General features: G+C 34.1%; 1 protein-coding gene across 1 annotated transcript; it reads left to right on the plus strand.

Annotated features, from left to right (window-relative positions):
• Positions 1 to 13,952: 13,952 nt before the first annotated feature.
• On the plus strand, positions 13,953 to 23,112 carry LOC133879067 (receptor-like protein 15). Its single transcript, XM_062317618.1, has 4 exons — positions 13,953 to 14,373; positions 19,744 to 19,899; positions 20,736 to 20,879; positions 20,983 to 23,112. Exons 1-4 carry the CDS (start codon positions 13,980 to 13,982, stop codon positions 23,100 to 23,102), a joined length of 2,814 nt encoding a protein of 937 aa, XP_062173602.1. The 5' UTR covers positions 13,953 to 13,979; the 3' UTR covers positions 23,103 to 23,112.
• Positions 23,113 to 26,049: the final 2,937 nt, after the last annotated feature.

A 26,049-nucleotide genomic window follows, 5' to 3' on the forward strand; every position in this document is an offset into this window, starting at 1 on the left:
GTTTGAAATATAAGATAGTATAGGGAAAATATGAAGGCAAAAATAAAATTAAAATTTCAAGGTTCGATTGTAACGACCATATATACCTTTACTATTTATTTTGCCAACTTTGAAGTGCTATGGGTATATGACAAAATAGTCCACAAGATACAATGAAGCCTAAATGTTAGTTGAGAATAACACTTTTTAGAGTAACAAGGAACCACCCTTACAGAAAATTGAACAAAATAAATTTGTATGAGGAAGAAGAGAGATTATGTGATGGTGTGTTTGCATATGACCAAATGGTCATGTTTATATTGATTTTTGGATCCAAATTAAATCATTTGATCCAATGGTCACAAATTGTAAGCACCAAATCCAGGTTAATGGACACTTTAATAGCGTATTAATCTCTTTTGTAACCACCAAATCCTTAAATAACCTCCAACTCTTTAAGTAAAATATATTCCAAAATTTCCCAAAATAATTAATTTTATTTATTTATTTAAGTAAATATAACATTAGGCACTTGCCAGTAACCACTCAAAACTAATTAGTCCCAAGCACATGTCGTTGCTCCTATTCCTAAATAAATACTAGCTTACATGGATGCATTGATAATTCAGATTAAGCAAGTGTCTATAGTTCCAAAAAGAGCATCCCCTGCTTTCGCAGCCTCCTTAAAAGCATCCACATTTTTCTATCAACCAGAGCAACTTCAATGCACTCAAATAGGTGCTTATGGGCAGACCACATATATACCTCCACAAAATATGAGTCCTTACCCCTCCCAATTTCTTCTCCAATTTTCTATAAAAATTAAACCCAGAAAAATCCAAATAAAGTACTCCAATTCATCCAAAATAAGAACAGGTAAAAAAATGCACAGATGATCATAAAATCACTTTTTATCTAATCAATCTTGTGCATTGAAAAAACTGCTTCTCAGATCTTATACATCATAACAAAGGGTATTGATTTGAACTAATATATTGGGTGAGACCACATATTATGTCTCTTTGTGCAATTTGGTTTTTAATTTCATTTGAGAATGAGGAAACAGAGGAATCAGGACTGCAACTGTATTTGATATCTTTAGATAATTAGTATATCATACTTAATGTGGCCAGCTTAGTTACAGAGCCATCATGCCTTTTACTCTTAAAAGTTTACCCTTATGTATTCATAGACTATTTATGTTGGGTTGATCTTCTTCATCTAAATGGTTTATGCATTTTTATCAATGTAAAAAAAAATTAAAAAAAAAAAAGAGAGAGAAAGGATTCACATTAGGAGAAAGCTCTCCTGGGTCGAAGAATTTTATTGAATGTATTATATTAAATTGGCATGTGTTTAAAATGTATATAAAAATTATATATAATTTTAATTTCTCACATGCATTTAAAAAATTAATAACGTGTTGTTTTTAATGTATTTTTAATAAATACATGTGAGAATTATGTGCATTTTTAATTCGCACGGCTATTTTTAATATAACATGTTATTCTCACTTGTATTTTTAAAAGATACACGTAAAAATCACCTACATTTTTATATTGTTCGGTTGATGTTACATTTTTATATTTTCCCTTCAAGAAACAAGTGTCCACACATATCATAGGCCTACATGTTGCCAAGAACCCTTGTTTACATGCTGCCAACGAAACATACATTCGTTGGAAGAATCGTCCATCCCTCTGAATGAAGGACGAGCTACCCGGATTCCACTTTATTATTGCACTCGCATACTCCTTGTGTGCCTATACTGCTCACCATCTCTTCCGTCAAGAATTCTTAATGCCATCTTCTTGGCACGATGGCAACTCAACCTTGATAGCTCCACATTGTAGTCTCTCCATATCATTTCCTTCAACGTTTTTGCCTTCAAGTCTCTCTGGTCCCGGATAAGATCCAGATATCGAGCTGCAGCCCACTTACTTGTTGCCCTCTTGTTTTGATAATGGCTGCCACAATTATGCTCTGAAATGAAAGTCTGATCTGAAAATGTTTTTGGCAAGGAGACCAAGACGAATGAATTTTCCATCCACATTTCTTCTTGCAGTAGGCAGAAACCCGTTTTCTCTCGTTGTGCAGATATTTGTAATCAAATGAATTTTGCACCGCGTATAATTGTAAACCTCCCTTAAACTCAGTCGGGTTGGCAAACCGCAACCCTACAGCCAACTCCACTTTCTCACTAATGTCTTTCTTTTTCTTCCATTCCGGGTATCTCCTCCTCCTCCTCCTAGGTTGTCCACGTGACCCTTCGCCCTCTTCTTCCCCGATGTCTAAACTGTCAAAGTTATCACTGTCATATGACTGGTTATCCGGGTCATTTGTGTCATCAACTTCATTGTTCACTTGTGAATTTGTATCCGACATGTGAAACCATTTACGCGAATCATCCATCACTTCGCGCACAACATCATCGGGTTTACCAACAAATATGTCCTCCTCTTCACCGTTAGTCACTTCAAAATCACTCAACTCCCAGTTTTCCTCCACTTCAAACTGCTGTGGTGGCTCCTGAGTTTGCTGATGAGGGGGCTGGTGGGGTTGCTGCTGAGGTGGTGGATCAGCTACTGCTTCTGGCCCTTGCTGCTGTGACAAATTCTCTTCATAACTTATCTCAACTTCGGAAGGAGACTGTAACAGCAACATTGGCTTCACCACCTCAATGGGAACCGGCACATCTGGTTCATGATCTACAAAGACATGCAGCTTCTTTTTGCCATTTAAAAGCCTTTTTAGCATAGTCTTGAAATCATTATCTGACAGAAGACCATGTATTTGCTCATTGCTCTCTTCATCATACTTGTAAAACAAATTAGGATAATTGTTGTATGGATAGTCCTAGTATGTTTCCAATACACTCTTCAAGTGCCAAAAGTTGAATCGGTCTGCATCCAAATTGGGTACTGTAAAAATATCTCCTCTAACATATGCCATCCGATGGCCAGTCAGTGACCCATGGTGGTAGATAATCAAATCAAAAATTGATTCATTCATCCCTGCATCAATTGAATTAAAAAAATAATTAGGATCATACTCACATTCAGAATATAATGCACAAAATGCACAAAGTGTTGGTAATTGTTGAATAGTGTTGATAAGTATTGAATGGTGTTCATTAAGTGTTGACAAAGTGTTCATGAGTCTTGAATATTGTTGATAAGTGTTTAATAGTGTTGATAAGTGTTTACAATTGTTGATAAGTATTTACAAATGTTGATAAGTGTTTACAATTGTTGATAAGTGTTTACAAGTGTTGATAAGTGTTTAATAGTGTTGATAAGTGTTCAATGTGTAGAATAGTGTTGATAAGTGTTATATAAAACTTTCCATTAGCAACTCTAATGTACGAAACAACAATTATATAACTTTCCAACAACAACTCCAACGTACCAAATGGCAATTATATAACTTTCCAACAGCAATTACTTTATTCAAAGCATGGCAAGTGGCGAGAGAGAGGGAGGTTCCAATGAGTTAGAGAAAGCAACTACTCAGAAATTGTGCTGAGTGTGTTTATTACTTTATCAAAAGTCATTGTCTTTTGTGGACAAGGACATGGTTTTCCTGTGTGGACTCAGTCTCCCAAATGCAATAAATAAACAAAGATAAAGACACTCTCAAAGATAAAGACATACACATGTGCAATAAACAAATACAGGGACAATGACATGTTTCGGACAACAACCAAACGAAACTGGTTTTGAAACACACAAAAAACAACAACAACACATCCTAGAAGGCCCTACCCACACTTTGCCCAACAACCGATAATCAAACAAAACCTATATTTACAACAAGCAAACTTCAACCAAGTACTTTTTCAAAATATGGTGTGACTGAAACTACCTCTGTTTTAGAGTTCGATGTAGTGTCGCGGGTTCCACTGCAACTACCTTTGTTCTGGAAAATCACCTTCCAAACCACAATAGAGACCTTGCGGAACTAATATCTAGCCGATTTGGTGTGGGAAATTGGCAAGTATGCAGATTTCGAAGAGTGTTTGAGGTATTTGGGAGAATGGCCGATGGTTGTGCAATTTAAGGGGAAATGGTTGATGGTTCTGCGATTTGGGGGAAATGGCCGATGAACGATGAACCCTAGTTTTGGCCGATTTTCGCAATGTTCAAGTTATGTTTTAATAAGTTTAACCAACGGTAAGAAATTTTCAAAACAAAACGGTGTTTAATTCAAACAAGTTTTAATTAGGAATATATGTCGCATGACAAACAAGAGATGGCAGTTACGTAGCAAATGATGTGGCCAGGAGGACAGGTGTCGCGTTAATAAGGCACCATGTGGCAATGACGTGGCCGGGCGTTAAATTTTGGATGGAAAATGTAACAGAGGTACCAAATAGGTTTTTACCCTAATTCAGGTACCATCCGTGATACAAAACAAAACTTAGGTACTAAATTTAACCCATAATATTATGGGATATGCTCTTGGCTCCATTGACTAAAGGTAGCATTGAAACCGACGGGATTTCACAATGATCCTAGAAAATTTGGAACTATGAGCATTCCTAGCATCTTTTTATTGATGTTTTTTTAAAAAAATATATATATATATATATATATATATATATATATATTAGGGAAGATAACTGCTTTTTGTACTTCTCTACTCAAATACATTCCATAATAACTTTTCTTTATCTTTTCTTATACTATATTTTCTGTGTAATCTTCAATGACATGAAATCAATATTCGCAAACAAAAAGCTGGTCTGCTTGGTCAAAAAAGCTCAAAAAGTACTTCTTTAACTTTTTGCTATAATAAAATTGCTAAAACACACTTTTAGGAATTAAGCTTTTCTAGCTAGCTTTAAAAGTACTATTTTTCAACGCAATCTCAAACAAGCTATAAATTGTTACCGGCAATGATCATAATCTTATAACTCAGATTATCAAACACCATGGCAGGGTTGGTTTTTCATCGAAGATGTAGGTTCACTTCATTACTTTCTTGGAATTGAGGTTATATGCACTCCTAAATATACACTTTCAAGTATGTGTGACAATGAAAATTATTATTGAATTTTAAATGGATAACTATTAGATTTTGAATTTAATAGTGATTTTTACTGCTACTTCTAAGAATATAAACTTAAGAGTACATACAACATTTCTCCGCACCATATAATAACATTTCTCCGCACCATATAATGGAGGATGCCAAAGTGGTTCAATTCAAACTCGTTTTGCATGGACAAGTTCATTGCCCCTTCAATCTTCATGATGGCTCTCCACAGTTGCCACTGAGTACTGTGATCATACCATTAGAGCCTTGCCATACTTAGACTCTTAGGAATGAAAATGAGTATTACTAAGGATATAATAAGCTGCTTAGGGGAAAAAGAAAAAAAATGATACAAGAAGTTGGAATGAAGTGACTATTTCTATTCTTTTGTTCGGTAACAACACGAGATTAAACAAATTTCCAAACTGAAATTAGATCATATTTCTACTAAATAAACTAAAATACACTAACTCTTAAAATCATTTCTAAAAAAAAAAAAAGCATTTATTTTTATTTTTCTAAGTATCCAAAAAAAGAAATAAATATATTTGTCCTTAGGGATGGCCGATCACCCCCAAGGAGATGGTTGACCACCCTAACAGAAGCTCTGAGGGCTTTGGGTGTGTGACTACCCTTGATGCCATCAAGGGTGGCCAACCACCTCAAAGCTATTAGGAGTGGCCGCAGCCACCCTTAATGGTGCATCGGGAGTGGTGCGACTACACTCAAAGCTTTTGTTAAAGTGGGAGGTGATTGGCCACTCATGTGAACAAGTACCACAAACAGTATATTTTTTTGGGTGCTTAGAAAAAAAAATGGTATTTTAAAAAAATGATATTTAGAGCTATTTTGGGAGGAATATGAGAAATGCTACTCAGCATTTTCAAGTGTCAATCTCTTAGCATTCTTATCTACGTAGCACATTCACATCCACTTCTTTTTTAAAAAAGAAAAAAGAAAACAAAAACAAAAACAAAAGAACAAAGAGAATGATGGGGGATGGACACTTGAGAATGCTGAGTAGCATTTCTTGGGGAATAATTAATATTCTTTACCTTTTTGAAAAATGAATATATTCATAAAAATGGTGGTGCAACCATACTACAGAATAGCTATTCCATTTTAGTCTATTTATGCATATCAAATGTCCCCTAAATTTTGCTTCTTGGTGGCAGTCGTATTTCTTGGGGAACTTGCAAACAACGATCAATTGCTCGTAATAGAACTCAAATATACTCTTAATTATAATTGTCACTCACACTACGATGGTGGAGATCTCTCCATTCGTTTAAATAAAGTTATTGTTACATGTGTATAAATAACAATTAAATACAACCATAGTAGTTGAGACTATTCATTTTCTGTCACTATTGGAACGTTGAGTGGAATGGACTTTGGTAACAACTGAAACAGACAGAAGTATAATTGACTTTGGACTTTTGTATAGTCTTCTTATCATCTAATAATTTTGTTCTAATACGCCCCTGCAAACCCAACAGTAAATCATGTACGTTGAGGTTTGAGCAAAGTAACTTGTGATAAAACGGTCTTAAATAAAGAAAAGAAAATCATAAAACGGTCTCAGATAAAGAAGAGAAAATCACACTTCAGAGAGCGACAGCTTTTAGGATATTTGTCCTTTAGCAATTGTTGATCTTGAACAACAAATGGCTGAAAAATAGCTACTATGGCTTGAATTAAAACATCAGTTGACATGACAAGAACTTAGATTTCGACGACTTCGGTCGGCATTGACTGCTATAGCCGGAACATAGGCATCAATGACTTTGGCTAGTAGAGGTTACTATGGCCGTAACTTGAACATCGGCTATTTTGTCCTAAAACTTGTTGGACTGGGCTGAATTTGTTTCGAACCAGGTTGAACCGGTTACAAATGCTATGAATCAGGTTGTGGTGATATGAAACATGTTTGAACCGAATTGAAATCATGCCGGTTTGGCTTGAAACCTAGTTGGATCGGGTCGAGATCGGATCCAATTATGTGGACTGGATTGGCGCACGTGAGTCGCTTGTAGGGCACGTGCGCAAGTGCATTTGAGGTACTGAAGGGGTTCCCGGTGCGTGAGCACATATCCACACTCACAAAAACTCTCAAAGAAGTCACAGGTGAAAAAGGAAGAACGATGTTAGTCGTGTTATGAAAACAAAAAGGAAACAAGGATCTATTTTGGTGAATAAAGAGGAACTTGGGAGATTTTTCTGGTAACAATATATATAGCTCTGTTTTTTTTAGAGCTTTAACAGGGCACTGCCCATGTCGGGCGGTGCTACCACTAAAGGGTAAAATTCAAAGTCTACAAAGGCGTTAGCCAATTGGCTTTGATACCATAATAGAACTTAAACATACTTTTGATTATAATTGTCACTCACACTACGATGGTAGAGACCTCTCCATTCATTTAAATAAAGTCATTGTTACATTGTTTAAAATAAAAATTAAATACAACCATATTAATTGAGACTATTCATTTTCTACAATTGTTGGAACATAAAGTGTAATGCACTTTGATAACAGTTGAAACGAATGAAAGTATAATGAATTTTACACTTTTGTGTAGTCTTCTTCTCATCTAATAATTCTGTTGTAATAGCTCACTTCTCTCCCAAAGCAGAGTATCGTGCCATAGTAGTCAAGGCATTTGAACTTTCGTGAGTTCAATCTCTCTTCATTGAGCTTCGTATCACACCACAATAAACTCCTGTTATTTTTTTGCATCAATATCGAGGCCACAGACCTTGAGTGTTAATCTGATTTTTTATTCTCGAATAAAACATATTACTATTAATATTTTTTTTTTATTGCTCGTGATCCTGCGAATAAAGGACAAAGGAGTGAAGGACTACTTCAAGTCTCACTCGCCGGCGCGTGGATCTCGTGGAGCTATTTTTCTTTGCCATTGCAGATGTTGAACCCAATCAATTTTTTATTTTTATTTTTCGCTTTTGTTGAACATTTTTATTTGGGTCTGTTGTTGGGGAGTCCACTTCGATTTTCACTTTTTGAATCCATATTCCCCTTTCCCAATTTGCTTAGAAATAATAATAAACATTTCAATACTCAAGATGTCTTATCCAAGCCACTATCTCACCAGCAATTTATCTTTGGAAAAAAATTAAATTTAGTCCTTAGGTTTTAATGTAATTTCAATATAGTCTTTAAATTTTAAATTTCAACATTTAGGTGCTTACGTTTTTCTCTAATTTTAAGTAAGTTCTTCCATCAGTCTACTGTCTAATTTATTAATGATATTTCACGTCAGACCAATTAATTAAAGCCACAACTCTCATTTGACAAGACATATAGTAAGGGTTGGCCCTCCTCACCAATTAGGGATGGTTAGACACCTCTCTTAAAAAGAATGTTTTAAATTTTTTATTTCGGGTATATTAATAATTTAAAATAATCTATTATAGGACACATAAAATTGCACAGTTCGCACATGATGTGATGTGTCAAACAAGAGATACATGATATTAATTGATTGGTCTGATGTGACATACAGTTCATTAATTAGATGGTAGATTGATGGAATGACCTACTTGAAACTAAAGAAAAACCTAATGACCTAATTGTTAAAATTGAAAACCTAGAAACTACATTAAAATTGCATAAAAACTTAGGGACTAAATTTATTTATTTTTTTTTTTACACTTTATCTTTCTCATACCCAATATCACTGCCTGCCTATGTCTTGGGGGTAGAGGTGGCAAAATATACGACTACTGCCTACCGACTGCCACCGAACCGCCATCGATTGCCTACCGACTCTACCGACTAATTTCTGTTCGGTTGTTGGTATAAAATTTTATTCTGAAAATCAGTTTGGTACCGAACCGAATCACACTTTAACCGGCTTACCGAACCGAACCACCCTTTAACCGAACCAACATAAATGAAACAACGTCATTTTCACAGGGCAGTGACGTCATTTCATTTCATTGTTTTTTTTTTTCAAAAAAAAAAAATCAAAATGACGTCGTTTCATTACAATTGAAATGACGTAGTTTTGAAAGATTATATATTTATCTATTTCAGCTAACCCTAAAACACATTTCCCATTTCCCCTCGTCTTTCTGTATTTCTATTGAATCGGCGAACCCTAACCCTCACATTCAAAGTCGACACAGCCGCTTGCCTCCCTAGAATCCGGCCGTATTAGGCAAGATTCCAGCTAAATTGCCAAAATCTGGCTTGCCAGAATCCAGCAACAGCGACCAGACATTTCAGGATTTCGGCCACTTTCACCGGAATTCAACCAACCCTGATTCTGATGAAACTGTCCGAATTCTAGCCTTTATCCCGGATTCCGACAATAGTAATCCGGTGAAAGTGGTGGGAATTTTGCCAGTCAGTGACAGAATCTCGTTACCAGTAATTTTTATATTATTTTGCATAAATATTTATATGTTGTGAATAAAAATTGATTTTTATGAGTTAATATTATTGAATGAAAATAGTAAAAATATTTGCAATTTTCCGTACGCACCAAACACCGGAAAATGCTTTCGAGGAAAAACATTTTCCTGAAAAATAACTTCTCTTTAACCATTTTACGGCGGAAATCATTTTACCTCGAAACAAACAAAGTATAAGATTTATACTATTCTGGGACTATGGAAGGGTATTAGAGCAAGATGGGAGGTTTTTCTAGATTTGTAAAATTTCAGATCCGTGACAATGGATTTGGCTTAGGTGCTGCAAAAAAAATTACAACATATCTCTTGTAATTTTTTTAACGATCCAGATTTTATTTCAAGTTTTTCATGAGAAAGAGAAAATGATTAAATCTGGACCATTGAAAAAAGTACAAAAATTTCCAGTAATTTGTTTTACAGCACCAAGCCAAAACCGGTGAACAGTAGGGCAGTCCATTTTTGGCTTATTCATTTTTACCTTTTAGGCTAAAATGGCTAAATAATTCACTAAAAAGTCCCTCCATAATCATGTGCAAAATGCATTTGTGATGCATATGTGAATAGTACAACTCCCCATGTAGAGATGCACGATTCACACATGCATCTCTTTTTTTATTTGATTATCTCTCTCTCTCTCTCTTCTCTTCTCTTCTCTTCTCTTCTCTTCTCTTTCACAAAAACTCATTTATGCTATAACAATATTCTAATATATCTCCGAGTATAAGAAATGGTATTTCAAAGTATATCTATATGACAAAATATATGTTTGCCATTTTAACATCACACTCATGCGAACCACCTTAGATGAAAACAAAAAATTTGCTGACTTTATAGCAAATAATTATTCAAAAAAAAAAAAAGAAAAAAAAAAAGACCATGTTAGAAAGAAAAAAATGACTTATCATTGAAAAAATGTCTTAGAATTAAAATATAGAAAGATAAAGAAAGAATAAAAAATATATATTTAAATGATATAGTAAAATAATTGATAATGGGATATATGATACATACTTTTGAAACCCATTAGTTAAAATATATAAAATAAGTTTTGACTAGCCATTTTGCATATAAAAATGTATAAGCTTTTGGGAGTGCTTTTTTTTACAAGGTTCAAATTTTTTATTTAATGATAAATTTATATTTTAAAAAATTTATAGGGATATAAGAAATATTTTGTGTGTTAGTCGTTTGAGTTAACGAAAATCCCCAATGATGAGAGGTGGATTGAAAAAGGCTGAAAAATTCAACACCATCATTACCACTTTTGATAATTTGGTAATGACCCATCCTACTTTTTTCTTTTTCTTTTTTATATAGATGCGTAACCCATCCTTCTGGGAGAGGGAAAATGAAGTTTTTCCAAAAAGGGAAAAAATGAATTCATTCATTGAATATAAGATGAGAAGATCGAGATGAGATTGCGTACCTTGACTGGAAACTATAGGTAGCATTTCAAAGTCACCAAAGTGGGGCGTGTGACGTTAGGTGAGACCATTTGAAAAGAAAAGAAAATAAAGGAATGAGATATTATACATTGCCACCTTCAAAATATAACTCTTAATCATTTTTGCTTACGTGATAATTTTTTCTTTTTTTTTCTTTTTTTTAATATAGAAAAAAATCCTAAAGCTAGCAAGGGAACCACCTTGCCACATGGATAAGGGGGTCAAAAATTGTATCTTAAAGTGACAAAAGATCATGTCTCTAAATGTACAGGATTGTAGCACGATTGTTTATTTTTCTATTTCTTTCCTTTGATGGAGGATTGAAATATGAGATATGACACAACTCCTGATTACTTTTGTCCTCGTGACAACTTTTACTCTTACCTCCTTTTTTTTTTTTTTAGAAAAAATTTCTCAATGCTAGCTAGGAAATAACCTTACCACATGGACAAGATAGTCAAAAATTGTATCTTGGGATAACAAAAGATTGTATCTATTGAAATATTACCTCTATTTTGTCACCGACATGCAGGACTTGTCAAATTCAATTTTGTTTCAGATGGTTAATTAATTGTCCCAACTCTGGTGTTTGGCGGTAAACTTTTATAAGAGATACTTCGAGAGTTCGAGGATATATATGATTAAAGACGAGGTAATTATTGAAGAATGTTTTGCACACTATTTTTATTCCATTGATTGTACGTTGGTATATATACAGGATTATTGATTGTTATACAAGACAAAAAATAGTTCATACAATATATAGAATTGATGAGAATTATAGTGCTACCGTTGTGTTGATTTGGTTGCCTTTTGTAGATGACTTAGCCGTTGAGTTGATTTGATTTCCTTCTCGAGATTGTGCTAGCCGTTGTGTCTTTATTTGGTTACCTTGTATGGATTGTTGACTTTTTCCTTTGACGGTTCGTTAATGATCTTATGGCATAATATTATATAGTTATATGATCATATGGTTCTATTATATATTAAATGAATAATATGATCAAATATCCGAATTGTCATTAGATCATATAATTAAGTATTGGTATTATTCACTTTTACTATTCAATATATATTTAACCAATTAATTACTGATGCTTAATATATATTGACTATTGTTATTTGTTACTTAATAAATAATATACTATATAACCTATTTCAGTTTGGGGAGCATCTTGTTCATGCCAGTTATAAAGGAGGTGTGTGTGATGCATGTGAATAGGAATATAGTATTGTTCATTTTTCTTGGCTTGACTGGCTTTGTAATTTGGATTTTGATAAAAGTCTTGATTGGTGTTCTTGGACGATCATGTGAATGTGGAGATGTTTTTCAAAGTAATCAATGGCCATGTAGAAATCTAACATTTATTTCGCAATTGTTGAACTCTTTAATATCAACAAGTTTGTTCGCCAACTTTTTGATTTTCCAATAAACTTTTCACACGATTTCGAATAATATAAGTCTTTTAGTAAAAAACAAAACTTATTTATAACTTTTAATAGGCTTTTAAATGTTAGGGGCCCTGCCAGTGTGTTGTTTCCTTTTAATTTTCAGTATTTATTTATTTATTTATTTTGTTTTTAGGTTACTCTTTGCAATCTGCCTTGTTCGAATTTAGATCAAAACTGGACTTTTATAGCTAATTTTAGCTCAGACATGCCCTCTCTTAAATCTTTAACTGTAGCTCATGTGTAATAAGAGGCAATTTCTGTTGTCCATGTAATATTTAGGCAGCTGCATTCTAAGTCAGACTTTGTATAGTTAGAGGAAACTCAACCCTTTGACTCTGACTTTGTTTGATAGAGAGTCTATGTACTCCTAATCATCATACCTTTTGGTCTCTCTTATGTATATATAAGAAGGTTTATTTGTTCAAAATAAAAAATAAAAAATAAAAAAATTACCTCAGCTTTATAGTTAAGCCAAAGTTTCAAGATGTGCTAACTTTGCTGCACACCATGTTTCTAAACGGAGGAATGCTGGAGTTCCTTTTAGTGTTCTTCTAGTATCCATCTGGAATGATATAAATGTAATAAAAAAATTACATTTATGTTATTTTTGATGACATAGATTTAATTTTTTAATTATATTTATATCATTTCAGATAGATAACAGAAGAACATTAGAAAGAACTCTAATTCCTCTTTTAGATGGAAGCATTTCCACATTTTTTTTTCATTTTCTTTCCTCTATTCACATGAGGAATGGTTCTCCCTCCCTAGTTTCCACATTTGATAATTTGGTGTTTTACATTATAAATCAGCATTATTATAATTTTATTCACTTCAATACATTCCGGTCTCCATCATTCACAAAATGTGCATTGTGACCATTCCAGAACTCAAAGACTAAAGGAAGGACACCCGAAAACAAAACATGGATGTTGGGTGTGTTTGGTAAATCTTTTGGTAGTGGTTTTTTGTTTTTATTTTTTTTATTTTTTTTATAAGTAATAAGAAGTGATTGAAATGATATAAAATAAAAAGTAATTTTAAATTTTGTAAAAAGAAAAAATTTGTTCAAAAAAATTAATGTGATATGAAAAGTAAAAAAATCATTAAAAAATTGTTGATATGGTATAAAAAGTTAGATGTTTATCCTATGTAGTTCATTTGAAATGGAGAAAATTCAAATGCCACGTGGACAAAAATTCTCTCCATTCAAATGAACCGGAGGGGATCCAATTAATTATATTTTAAGAATAAAGTTATCTTTTTATTTTTTATGAACAACTTTACATTTAAAATATAACTAACTGGATCTCCTTCGGGTTTATATGAACAGGAGAGATCCAAATGCCACGTTTTTTAGTCTCTTTCTTGTTAGAGAAGCTTCTTGACTGGCATGTACAAGAAGAGGGCATTTGGGTCTTTTGGGGAAAGGTAGGACTTCGTGGGAGAGATGAGAGTGACTTTCAGTTGCACAGCAAAATAAAGATAACCATCAACTTTTGCTATGGTCCCACTAATCGTGGATTCCGAGGTGAAACGTTTTGTCAAACTTCTTTACGTGTATATATATATATATATATTTGTCATTGTGCAAACGAAGAAGCTAGAAAAATGAAACAATATTTGTGAATGGAGTGGCCTTTGCTGAAAGCTTTGCTTTGGGGTTTATTTGTATTTCTTCGAATTCGTGGGCAAATAGCTGGCTGCCTCCGGGAAGAGATGATTGCTTTACTGGAATTGAAGGCGTTTCTGGAATCCAATATTATTCATGCTGATGCAGATGATCACCGCGGCCTTCTTCCGTCATGGATTGACGACGCAAAGAGTGATTGTTGTGGTTGGGAGAGGGTCACGTGCAACTCCACCACCGCTCACGTGATCAAGCTTTCCCTCTACAACTTAACGGAACAAGATCCTTATAACAACCGTTGGTTGCTAAACGTGTCCCTGTTGGTGCCTTTGAAGGAGCTAACAACTCTTGATCTATCCCGCAATGCAATTCGTGGTTCCCTACCAAACGAAGGTAAGTTCTAAGCCGCCCCTGCTTTTCATTTCTTATATTATATGCTACGTTGAAGAGATAGAGATGCCTTTGAAATCATTTCTTCAGTCTAATTCCCTTCACCCCAAAAGAAATAAAAAGTTGAAATATTCCATTGAGCCCTTTTGTTCTCTTTGGTCATAAAATTCAGAATCACAGAGGGTTGGATTTATGGTGTTACCTGTCCTTGATCTTCATCTCTCTCTCAATTAAACCAATTACCAAAACTCCAAGTAATTCTAAATGTTAACTCATATTCTTTTGGTGTCCTTCAAAATTAATGTGACTTTTAAAATCTATATTAAATCAAAATCAAATAGAAATCTATCACAAATTTAATAATAATTTTAAAAAACACTATCAATTTTCGGAAGACACATGAAGGGCATGCAGTAGTTTTTCAATTTTTTGCAATTCCTCTCCCATGCATTTACCAGGGTAATTATGAAAACCCAACCTCTCTCCTTCCAATAATTTTTCACGTATAGCTATTTGTTGTAGTTTTGATTTTGTTGATAGGAAGGGGACCTTCTTTAAGATGGTTAAGTCTGACTGGTTAAAACTTAAAGTCTCACATTAGATACTAGTAAAAAAATGAATTTTTAAGTGCACTAATATGACCCATTAAACTATTAAAGTGTGCCAAAAATGTCACTTTTGTCGAAATATTTCTATAATACCCTTATTTTCTTAAAAATTAAAATAAAAAGTGGATTAAAAAACTTTTTTAAGAGAATAGGGGTACTATTATAGGAATATTTTGACATGAGTGGTCTTTTTGGCACACTTTGATAGTTTGAAAAGTCACATTAGTACACTTGAAAATTCAATGAGCTATTCTAAAATCGGCTAACAGTTCAAGGGGCTTTTTTATATTTCTCCCTTCAAATATATACATGTAAATAAGAGTGATTAAATCTAACATCAGGGCAGCTCAATAGTAAGGTAAATTAGCCTCCGCTTAAGACTTCTTAATTTTTAAAAGCCCTCCCAAAAAATAAGGTCCTTTATATTAATTTGTCCAAAAAGAAAGAGTGAGAGACCTCAAGAAAAATAAAATGAGAGGAGGCCATTTGACATGCTAGGAGAGTTTTTTTTAGAAAAAAATAAAAATAAAAAGTCATGTAGCATGTTTAAAATCTTAAAATATTCCAAACTAAAGCATGGCATGCTTTCTTATTGTATTGCTTTTTTTCTCTTATTTTATGTTATCACTTCTAATATTTTGCTTTTTTGGTTTTATCATTCTTTAGTTGGCCGTTATTACGACTTCTCATCGCTTATCATTACCGAGCCGTTGATTTTATTATACACTCTAATTGAATTCTAGTCACATTTTACTATCTTACAAAAAAGATAAAATGGATTAACTATATTATTTATTGACAATAACATATTAACAAAATTTGAACATGAAAATTTAATTAGTAATTTTACTTGATTTTTAATATTTAATATAAAAATTATTATATTAATGTTAATTTCTAATCCGCCTCGGATGCAGTGGACCTCAAGTAACAGGCATAGAATTTTCTCCTAAAGCTGGAAGTGGGCCGAGCCGAATAGGGATTTTGGTGGTCTACCCTATCCCGGCTGTGTTTATTAAAAGAACATAAATTTTCTTCAAACTGTTCCTCCAAACCAATCACTAAACTGTCATGTGTCTGCAAAACATGTGCTTCTCACTTTTCTTTTCTTTTAAACACTACCAGAAGAAGCCATCGTTAACTACAAATCTTGTCTGTCTAATAAAATTTTTTTACTGACGTCTCTCTCTCTCTCTCTCTCTCTCTCTCATGCGCATCTACTTCTTTCTAGAAAACAATGAAAAATGTGTTTAGTCCACTCATCTTCTTCCTCTCACACTAAACCGTATTTTCACTTCCCATTTAATCTGTCATAAAAGCTTTTCTTCAATCGAAGGATTATTACCATTTTTTGAAGCATACCAGTGCGGAATATCTTTATCACCAAAAGAAACCAAACTCAACTTACTCCAAATATTTACAATCTAATCAGAACAAGCAGGCCTCCAATTTCATTGGCCATCTTTAATGACTGAATATAAACGAGCCTCTAGCTTACTATGAGCATCATAAATGACACAATGCCCATACTTCTCATAAAGCACCCCATCTGGGTGTCAAGTATCAAACCAAAGATGTATATCCTTTCTAGTACCAACAAGAAAATAATAAATAAAATAAAATAAAATAAAATATCTAGCATCATCTCTAAGCTTTAACAACTTCCTCCAACTCCAAGAACAAATTTGAGGGATACAAACCTGCCAAAAGCTCCTCCCCTGGCCTTCAACAATATTGCATGCGCCCACACAACCCAAAGAGACCCTAACCTCATAAACAAACTCCAAATATGTTTCATCATGGCAGCATGGTTCCATTCCTCAAGCTTCTTAATGCCCAAACCTCCCTCTTCTTTCGGCAAACACAACATATTCCAAGAAACTTTAGCTCTAGCAATCCCTTCATCCTTACCATTCCAAAAAAAAACGATTGAACTTTTGTTTAATAGCTCTAATGAACTTCTTAGGTAATATGAAAATGTTAATCCAGTACACTTGAACACTATAGAAACAAGTTGCAGTCTACTAGCAAAAGATAAATTCCTAGATAACCAAGAATTAATCCTAGCAGTAATTTTTTCCAAAAGAGCATCACAATCTGCTACACAAAGCCGGGAGGAAATTATGGGAACACCCAAATACCAAACATGAAGTTTACCTTCACACATCTTTAAGAGGTTGACAATATGAGTCTTAATCAAAAGAGGTACCCCAGCACAGAATAAAGTACTCTTCTCAGGATTTTCCTTTAACCTAGAGAGAGATTCAAACTCACTAAGAACTTTTTGGATAGTAGCAACAGATTGCACACTAGCCTCAGAAAAAATAAGAAGGTCATCAGCAAACATAAACGAGTGAGTCCAATTTTAGAACACTGATGATTATAGCCAAAACCCCCTTGTCTCCCTGCACACTCAGCCAAAAAGCAAGACAAAACTTCCATTGTCAAAACAAAAAAATAAGGTGATAAAGGATCACCCTACCGAAAACCTCTCTTATCCTCAAAAAAACCAACAAGCATGTCATTCACCGCCACAGAGAAACGAGGGGAAGTGATACACTCTCAGACCCAAGCAAGAAAATTTTCAGGAATCCGAAAGCAACTAGACAATGAAGACCAAAATCCCAATTTACTAAATCACAAGCTTTCATAAGATCCACCTTCAACGTACAACGAGCTTTACAATCAACCTTATAATAATTCTTCATTACTTCTTAGGCTAATAACACATTTTTCAATAATGCTTCGATGAAGAATAAAAGTTGTTTGATTAGGACTGATTAAATCTTCTAACCAAAAGACCAACCGATTAGCCAAAATCTTGGTTATACACTTATAAATCAGATTACAGCAAGAAATCGGACGATAATCACCAATCTTCGAAGGATTCGCCTTTTTTGGTAGCAAAGTAACAATAGTGGCATTTGCTTGAATTGAACACATTTTGGAGAAGTAATTCATGGCGTGTAGGTCGGGATATAAACGAAGCAAAACTACCCGTGAGCTCGCTCAAGTTCGGCTCGACAAAGCTCGGTTCGTGCGCGACTCGATTATTAAATGAGCCACTCGTGGACATTAAACTATACTCAATTATTAAACGATACATGCTCATATAAAGCTCGGCTCGCTCGTTTATAATTCACGAACATACTCGTATAAGGGATCCGCTCGCTTATTAGCGCGGCTCGTATGTATTTATATATATAAATTTTAATTAATAAATATATGTATATATAATGATTATTAAAAATAACCTATATAGTATATTACTTATTAACAATTTTGCAATAGTCATTGTAATTTTCTAAAATATATATGTATATATTGAATATTAATTATTAAGTAACAATAAATTAATAATTGATTGGTATACAACATGTAATTATTTCTATAAAGTATAAACTATAATTAAATAATTTTATTTATAATTATCTATATAATATATAATTTAATGATAAAAGTTAATCAAAGGGTCATATCTTAAATGATCTAATTATAAAGTGTATAATGGTAGTTGAATCAGCATATATTAAGTATGTGTTATATCATATGATCTAATGACAATTTCAATACTTAATCATATTATTTATATATACAATGACAATGTGATTTAGCTAATTCCAAATGAAGTAATTAGCATTGAAATCAACAACGCGTCTCTTATACTTACAAATTAAGTGACATTACAATGTTAAATCATATGATTATAAGATATAAATTCTAAGGGGTAATTACTTTTTCCCCCCATGAACTACCAAAAAATGCGCGATGCCCCCATGAACTACCAACTCGACCAAAATAGAGTATTCAACTACCAAAGACAACCATTTTCCCCCCTTCCGTCAGTCAAATGGGTTAAAACAAACGGTCAACGGGTCATGTGACCGTCACACGCCGTTTTACCCTCATTTTCTTCCTCTTTTCCCCCCATAAACTACCACCATCTTCCTCTTTTCCCCCCATGAACAACCATCATCTTCCAACATGCCCCCATGTAAAACGGCACATGACCGGTTGACTGTTTCTTTTAACACCTCTAACTGACGGAAGGGGGGAAAATGGTTGTCTTTGGTAGTTGAATGCTCTATTTTGGTTGAGTTGGTAGTCCATGGAAGCATCGCGCATTTTTTGGTAGTTCATGGGGGGAAAAGGTAATTACCCTAAATTCTAATGATAATATTTAAATCATATGATCATATGATCATAAGTATTATCATTATAATTTAGATCATATTATCATTAGATCAAAGTATTATCAATAGATGCTTATAATTATATGATCTAAGTATACTTAGGAATCTTTAGATCATTTTTTCAAAAAAAAATGTTATATAATCATATAATGTCACAAAAGTATAGAGATTCATATTTATACAATGATTAAGTATCTAGATACTTAGATAAAATGATAAAGTATCTAATTTGCATAAATACTAATATTTTATAGTTAAGATATTAAGATTGTAGTCATGTAGTGTGTAAATATTTATAGTTAACTAATTTATATTAATCATAGTTAAATAAATAGCTAATTTGTTAATCATAGTTAACTAAATAGCTAATTCATGCAAAATTATCAGCTTTTGAAAACTTGGAGAAGTTGGATTTAATCTAGTAGATATCTCTCTCTCTCTCTCTCTCACATGTGTTTTCCTGCCATGACACAAATACCTAGTTAGTACGCTATAAAATGTTATTATTCTTTTACATACTGTGAATTGCATAGTTTTGTTTTACTACAAATTTTTTACTAGTTCTATGACAGGTTTTGAAAGCTTATCAAGATTGGAGAACCTGGAGACCTTAGATCTTAGTCATAACAATTTCAACAGAAGCATCATAGAATTATTGAGTTCAGTCAAATCCCTTAAAAATCTGAATCTTGCTTCGAATCGGATCGAAGGATCATTTCCTGCCAAAGGTATGTATGTTGATCTTTTGTAGCACTTTATAGAAACAACAAGCAATTTGAATCATATTTAAATTTTTCTACTTTCTGTTTTCTGCAAAATTATTGACTTTTGAAAACTTGGAGAAGTTGGATTTAAGTTGTAAAGAATTCAATGGCTCCCTAACAATCAATGGTACTGAGAGATATACACTTAAGTTTTCAAGATAAATGCATTTTTAGTACATGTGGTTTGTAGTTTTGGCAAATAGTAGTGTGAGCTTTAAAAAATAATTAATCACTATTGGGTACGAAAAAAAAAAATAGTCTTTACCATTAGAAAAGTTGATAGAATCTGTTAAAGTGACACGTTTCACTTACAATAAAAAATAAAATAAAAAACAATAAAAGCATGCAAAGAAAATGCAACATAAGGTTGTACAAAAATGTAATGTAAATTCAGCTCAAAAACAAAAAAAAACAAAAACAAAAACAAAAAAAAACATGTAATGTAAGTATGAATTATGTAAAAATATCCGCCAGTGAAATAAGAGTTGTAAGGATCACATAATAAGCAAGTTATTAAGAAAATACTCAAGCTTCCAAGGATTTTCCCATTATCTGAAAATAAAAATGTAAATGCTACAAAAGAAACAAAAAATCTTAATTAAACAAAGAAATGTTGTCCTTGTCTTACGAGGTACTCAACTTAATGGACGGCTACCAATTTCGAGTAAAAAATTCCATCATCTAATTTCAGGACTAATATAAATTGCAATTGAAAGATAATGTCTATTTAATTTTTCAAGAGTAATATAAATTTCTTTCTTAAAGATTTTACTGACACTGTCTCTCTTCACTCGTGGTAGGTTTGTCTAATTTTAGTAGGTTGGAGATTTTAGATCTAAATGGAAATTCTTTCACTGGAAGTATTTCTCCATATATCGGGGCACTATCTTCTCTAAAGGCTATATCATTAGGTTACAACGATCTTAATGGCACTTTACCTAAAGGTAAGAATCAATTTTTTATAATTTGTTAGTCTTACCTATAATTAATGATTGACAATTTATTACGAATGTGAGAAAAACAGATTTTTTATTTTCACATAATTAGGATGGGCATTGCTAATGTTATTCCTTTTGACAGAGTTGTGCAAACTGAATAAGCTTGAAGAGTTAGAACTTTATGGTAATTTATTTGAAGGGATCCTTCCACCATGCCTAAACAATATGAAGTCTCTTAGGTTGTTAGATATATGTGAGAACCAATTCGCTGGAAACATCTCTTCAAATCTGATAGCCATCCCGACATCACTTGAGTACATTGATCTGAGTTATAATCTTTTTGAGGGCCTATTCTCATTCAGCTTATTTGCTAATCACTCTAAGCTTGAGGTGATTATATTGGTGAATAATAACAGCAAGCTTGAGATAGAAACTGAAAATTCGTCGGGTTGGGACGACCTCTCATTTCAATCGTTAAAGGTCATTGTACTACGTGATTGTAATTTGAACAAGCCCACTGGAAATGTTCCCAAGTTTTTGTTTGATCAGCGCGAATTGGAAATAGTTGATTTGTCTCACAATAAGTTGAAAGGAAGGTTCCCCAATTGGTTGCTTGAAAACAATACAGGACTGCAAGAGCTAAATCTTCGAAATAATTCTTTCGTGGGTCAAATTCATTTGCCACCGAATTGCTACAAGAGTATTTCGTTTTTGGATGTCTCTGACAATTGCTTAGATGGTCAACTTCAAGAAAATATTGGAAAGATAATTCCATACTTAAAATATCTAAATCTTTCTCAAAATTTTATTGAAGGTTATCTTCCGTCCTCAATTGGTGACTTGAGATATTTGGAGTCTTTGGACTTGTCCTTTAATAATTTCTCGGGAGAGTTACCAACGGAATTGTTTGCCACTTGCACCTCCTTGAATCTTTTGAAGTTATGCAATAATCAGTTCACTGGAACAATTCCTAGATGGATAGGAAACATGACACGTTTGTTGACTTTTATCTTGAGTAACAACTTTTTTGAAGGTCAGATTCCTTGTGGACTAGATTCAGTTCAATTAGTAGACCTTTCTCATAACTCACTTTCTGGATCGTTACCTTCTTGCTTGAATCTACGGTTTGTCGAGCACCTACGTTTGCAAGGAAACAAACTTACAGGTCCAATACCAAAAGCTATTTTCAATTCATCATCTCTTTTGACATTAGACCTTAGAGATAATAGCTTTTTTGGTAGCATCCCTGATGAAATCGGTGCACTTTATAACTTAAGAATACTTTTGTTGAGGGGCAACTATTTTAGTGGTATAATTCCAAATCAGTTGTGTTGGTTAAATAAGATAGGCATAATGGATCTTTCCAAGAACTCTCTTTCTGGGACAATACCGCACTGCTTTCACAACATGTCCTTTGGAAATATAGATGATCTTGTCTATTATAGATATCCTTCTATGTTCTGGTCCATTGGATTAGGTTCCACATTCCAAAGGCTCCGAGAATGGAATTGGGAAGGAGATAACATGGTGATGTGGATCGAAAATGATGATCATGTTGAGGTTGAGTTTGTAACAAAATACAGGTCTAACTCCTACAGTGGTTATATCCTTAATTATATGTCTGGATTGGATTTGTCATGCAACGAGCTAACAGGTACAATCCCATCGGAACTAGGAGAGCTATCTTCAATTCATGCATTGAACTTGTCTTACAATCAGTTGACAGGTTCCATTTCACAAAAAATCTCAAATTTGGACAAGTTGGAGAGTTTAGACCTTTCTCACAACAATTTGAGTGGAGAAATTCCTTCAGTATTGATTGATATGAACTTTCTACAAGTGTTTACTGTCGCTTACAACAACTTATCAGGTAAAGTTCCAGACATGAAAGCACAGTTTGCAACATTTGATAAAAGTAGTTACGAAGGAAATCCATTTCTTTGCGGACAACCACTTGAGAATAGCTGCACCAAAGTAGACGAGTCACATCCATCACCAACAAAATCTCCTAATGCAAGTGAAGGGAAATGGTATGAAATAGATCCTCAGGTCTTCTTTGCAAGCTTTATCGCATCTTATATTATTTTCTTATTGGGTGTAGCTACTCTTCTTCATATTCATCCTTATTGGCAACAACGGTGCTTCAATTTAATTGAGGATTTTAAGTACCGGTGTTATTATCCTGTTTTTGATAGCTTAAAAAGATTGTCAAACCGTCTATATCCGTAGATATATTCAGTTTCCAATTCCATGGACATCTTTGGTGGTAGTGATGATAGCTAGCTGTACATTTGATTATGAATAATGGTTAATTATTGTGGTCTAATATGAGACAAGTTTTTCACTTTCATTTGCTTTCTTCTGTATTGTAATTCTTGTGATTTGATGATGGAGATTATTCATGTAGTTGGAAATATTATTAATAGTATGAATTAATAAACTAGTTTCTCCATACACATGATTTTTGAATACTTTTCCAAAAGGGAAACGATTCATTATATCCTTGGAAGAAGGAAGAGATTGAAGGGATGAGTACTCATTAGTCAAAACAACATATAATACTTGTGAATGTGCTCAGCGTTCCATGCTCTCGACAACTTCTTTCCCTCGATAGTTTCAAGGTGGTATGCCCCTTTCGGATTGCTTTTGATGATCCAGAAAGGCCCTTCCCAGATAGGTCCTAGTTTTCCTTTCGTCGGATCTTTGGCTGCCAGTGTTACTCTTCGAAACACCCAATCGTCGGGATTAAATGATCGAGGCTCAACTGTTTTGTTGTAGTACATGTTTGTCTTTTCTTTATAGGAAGCCATTCTGATCCTTGCTTCTTCGCGTCTTTCATTTAATAGGTCTAGGTGGATGTAACGACTTGCTTTTTACAAAAAGGTATAAGTAATTATATCTGGATAATTATGTGTCATTACTACTACAGAGACGTTAAATCTCGCAACGGAAAAATATGATTATCTTTTTATTTTTTTTCTTATCAAACATTGGGGACAATTCCCTTACAATACATTTAGAGCTTTGACTCAAATTTCTCTAGACATACATTAAAAATCCTTTAATGTTCTTTACACTAATTACAATGAAACATGTATCACATATGACACAAAAGCATACATGGAAACTTACTAAATACAAGTAAATTCTTAAACATGTCATATACAAAATAGTACAAACATTGATAAGTATAAAACATTAAAACCTAACTACTTTAGCTTTAGAAATCATAAACTAATAGTTAATCCAATCCATAATATTCAGAACCTGCGCAAACATCTATGAGACGGTGATTATCACCACAACCTCATAGTTACATAAGTGAGCTAACTGTCATTCAACAATATCATGAATTATGCGTTATTTAAGGACAGAGATAACATAATGATGAGATGACAATTTTTTATGCAAAGTTTTAAACAGTTCAATATAGTCATTACACTCCACTCGTTTAGAGCCGTTACTCAATTAGCGACTATCTCAGAGACGTTCCTCCTACATTACGTTTTATTAGCATATTTTCGCACTCATAGAGTACATTCTACGTCATTCTCCTAACACTTTGAGAGACATACCAATAAATATGAATTATTATGGTTTTCGGTTCAGGCACTATTCTCATCCTGAACCTTTGGGAGACGTTACTCCTAATATTTATAGATTGATTGTTCACAGTATGCAATAATCATTCGCAGGCATCCAATTAAAATAAAACATAAACATAACACTATTGAAATCTAGTACTACCCTCAGTAAGTAATTTATACTTACAACTAGGGGTGGGCACGGGGCGGGGCGGTTTTCCGCCCTTTTTGGCCCCGCCCCGCACCCCTGCGGGTTGGCCAAATTGGACCCGTGAACCACATGTTATAAGTGGAATCCGTGTGATGCGGGTATGGCCGGGGCGGGCAGGGCGCGGGTTTCCGCGGGGGGGGGGGGGGCAGGTGCCAACCACTACCATGTCCCTACCGAAGTCCAAAGCCGACAACGAAAATTTTATTGGCACGTGACTCAAAGCTGAAACGTACTGGCTTGAGAAGTTCAGGAACAAGGGGTAATCTTCATCGGCGTTGAAGAAAGAAGATTAAGAGGTGAAGTTTAGGCGTCGGCGCAATGTGAAGAGAGGAGAAAAAGGAGATTGTAGCGGGCCGCCGCTTTGCAGCCTGTGTGGCGTAGAAGAAAAGAATAAGATGAAGAAAAAGGGGAAGGGTTTTTGACTTTTTTTTTGGGTGTTGCATGTTTATTTTTTGCCACTTGCTAGCCTTTAATGATTACCCACGTGGCTTGTATTTTCTGGTTAGTGGTTGCAGACTTGCAGCCTTTACTTATTTCCATTTTCCACCCTTTAAATTTTAGTGATTTATGATTTATCAAAGGAGCCTTTTATTATCAAATGGTGAAACACACCGTTTTGGAGTGGGTAAGTTGTTAACAGCTGTAATATGCTGTCAAACATCTTGAAAAACAATCTATCTCCATCCGCCAAGTGTCTTCTACTTCTAGTCTTCTAGATTATTCTATCCCACACCATTTACTATTTTACCCTTCAAAATCAAATCTCAGCCTTTAGATTACCCACGCTTCTCGTCTCTTTTTTTTCCTTTCAAAGTTCCAGCCTTCAAGTTTCAACGTGTTTCACCATTTCAAACTTTCAAGCTTCTTCTCTTCTTTTCCTTTCATCTTCTTTTGATCTTTTCACAAATCTCAGCCACCGTCCAGGCTTGTCCTCCTCCAGTCCTCAGAGCCAAAGAATCCAAAGCTAGTATTACTAATGAAGATGAAGAAAGGGTGATTTGTGAGGGACAACCGGAGTCGCCGCCTCTCCGGACAAGGGGATTAAGGTTTTATTATTTTCAGGTGTTTCAGGTTTATAAGGTGCGGGGTGGGGCGGGGCAGGGATCCGGTGATGAGAAAATCCTAAACTCGTGCCCCGCCCCGCACAGATTGTCAAAAATCCAAACCGTGCCCGCAAATATCAACCTAAAAACCGTTAAGGATGGGGCGGTGCGGTTCATGCGGGTTGGTGCAGTTTTGCACGGTTTTGCCCACCCCTACTTACAGCCCTTTTGTGCAGTCTCAATTCATCATCTACATCAAATACATATACATGTGCATAGAAGCTTAATATCATTACTTATTAAAAATTCATGCCTAAACATGAACATTAATCACACCG

Source organism: Alnus glutinosa, chromosome 10 (assembly GCF_958979055.1).
Source record: "Alnus glutinosa chromosome 10, dhAlnGlut1.1, whole genome shotgun sequence".
In the NCBI taxonomy this organism is placed as follows: Eukaryota; Viridiplantae; Streptophyta; class Magnoliopsida; order Fagales; family Betulaceae; genus Alnus; species Alnus glutinosa.

Coding starts and splice junctions, on each gene's coding strand:
- LOC133879067 (XM_062317618.1), top strand. CDS start 13,980: ATGGAGTGGCCTTTGCTGAAAGCTTTGCTTTGGGGTTTATTTGTATTT. Junction 19,900..20,735: donor AGGATCATTTCCTGCCAAAG/GTATGTATGTTG, acceptor CACTCGTGGTAG/GTTTGTCTAATTTTAGTAGG. Junction 20,880..20,982: donor TAATGGCACTTTACCTAAAG/GTAAGAATCAAT, acceptor TCACATAATTAG/GATGGGCATTGCTAATGTTA.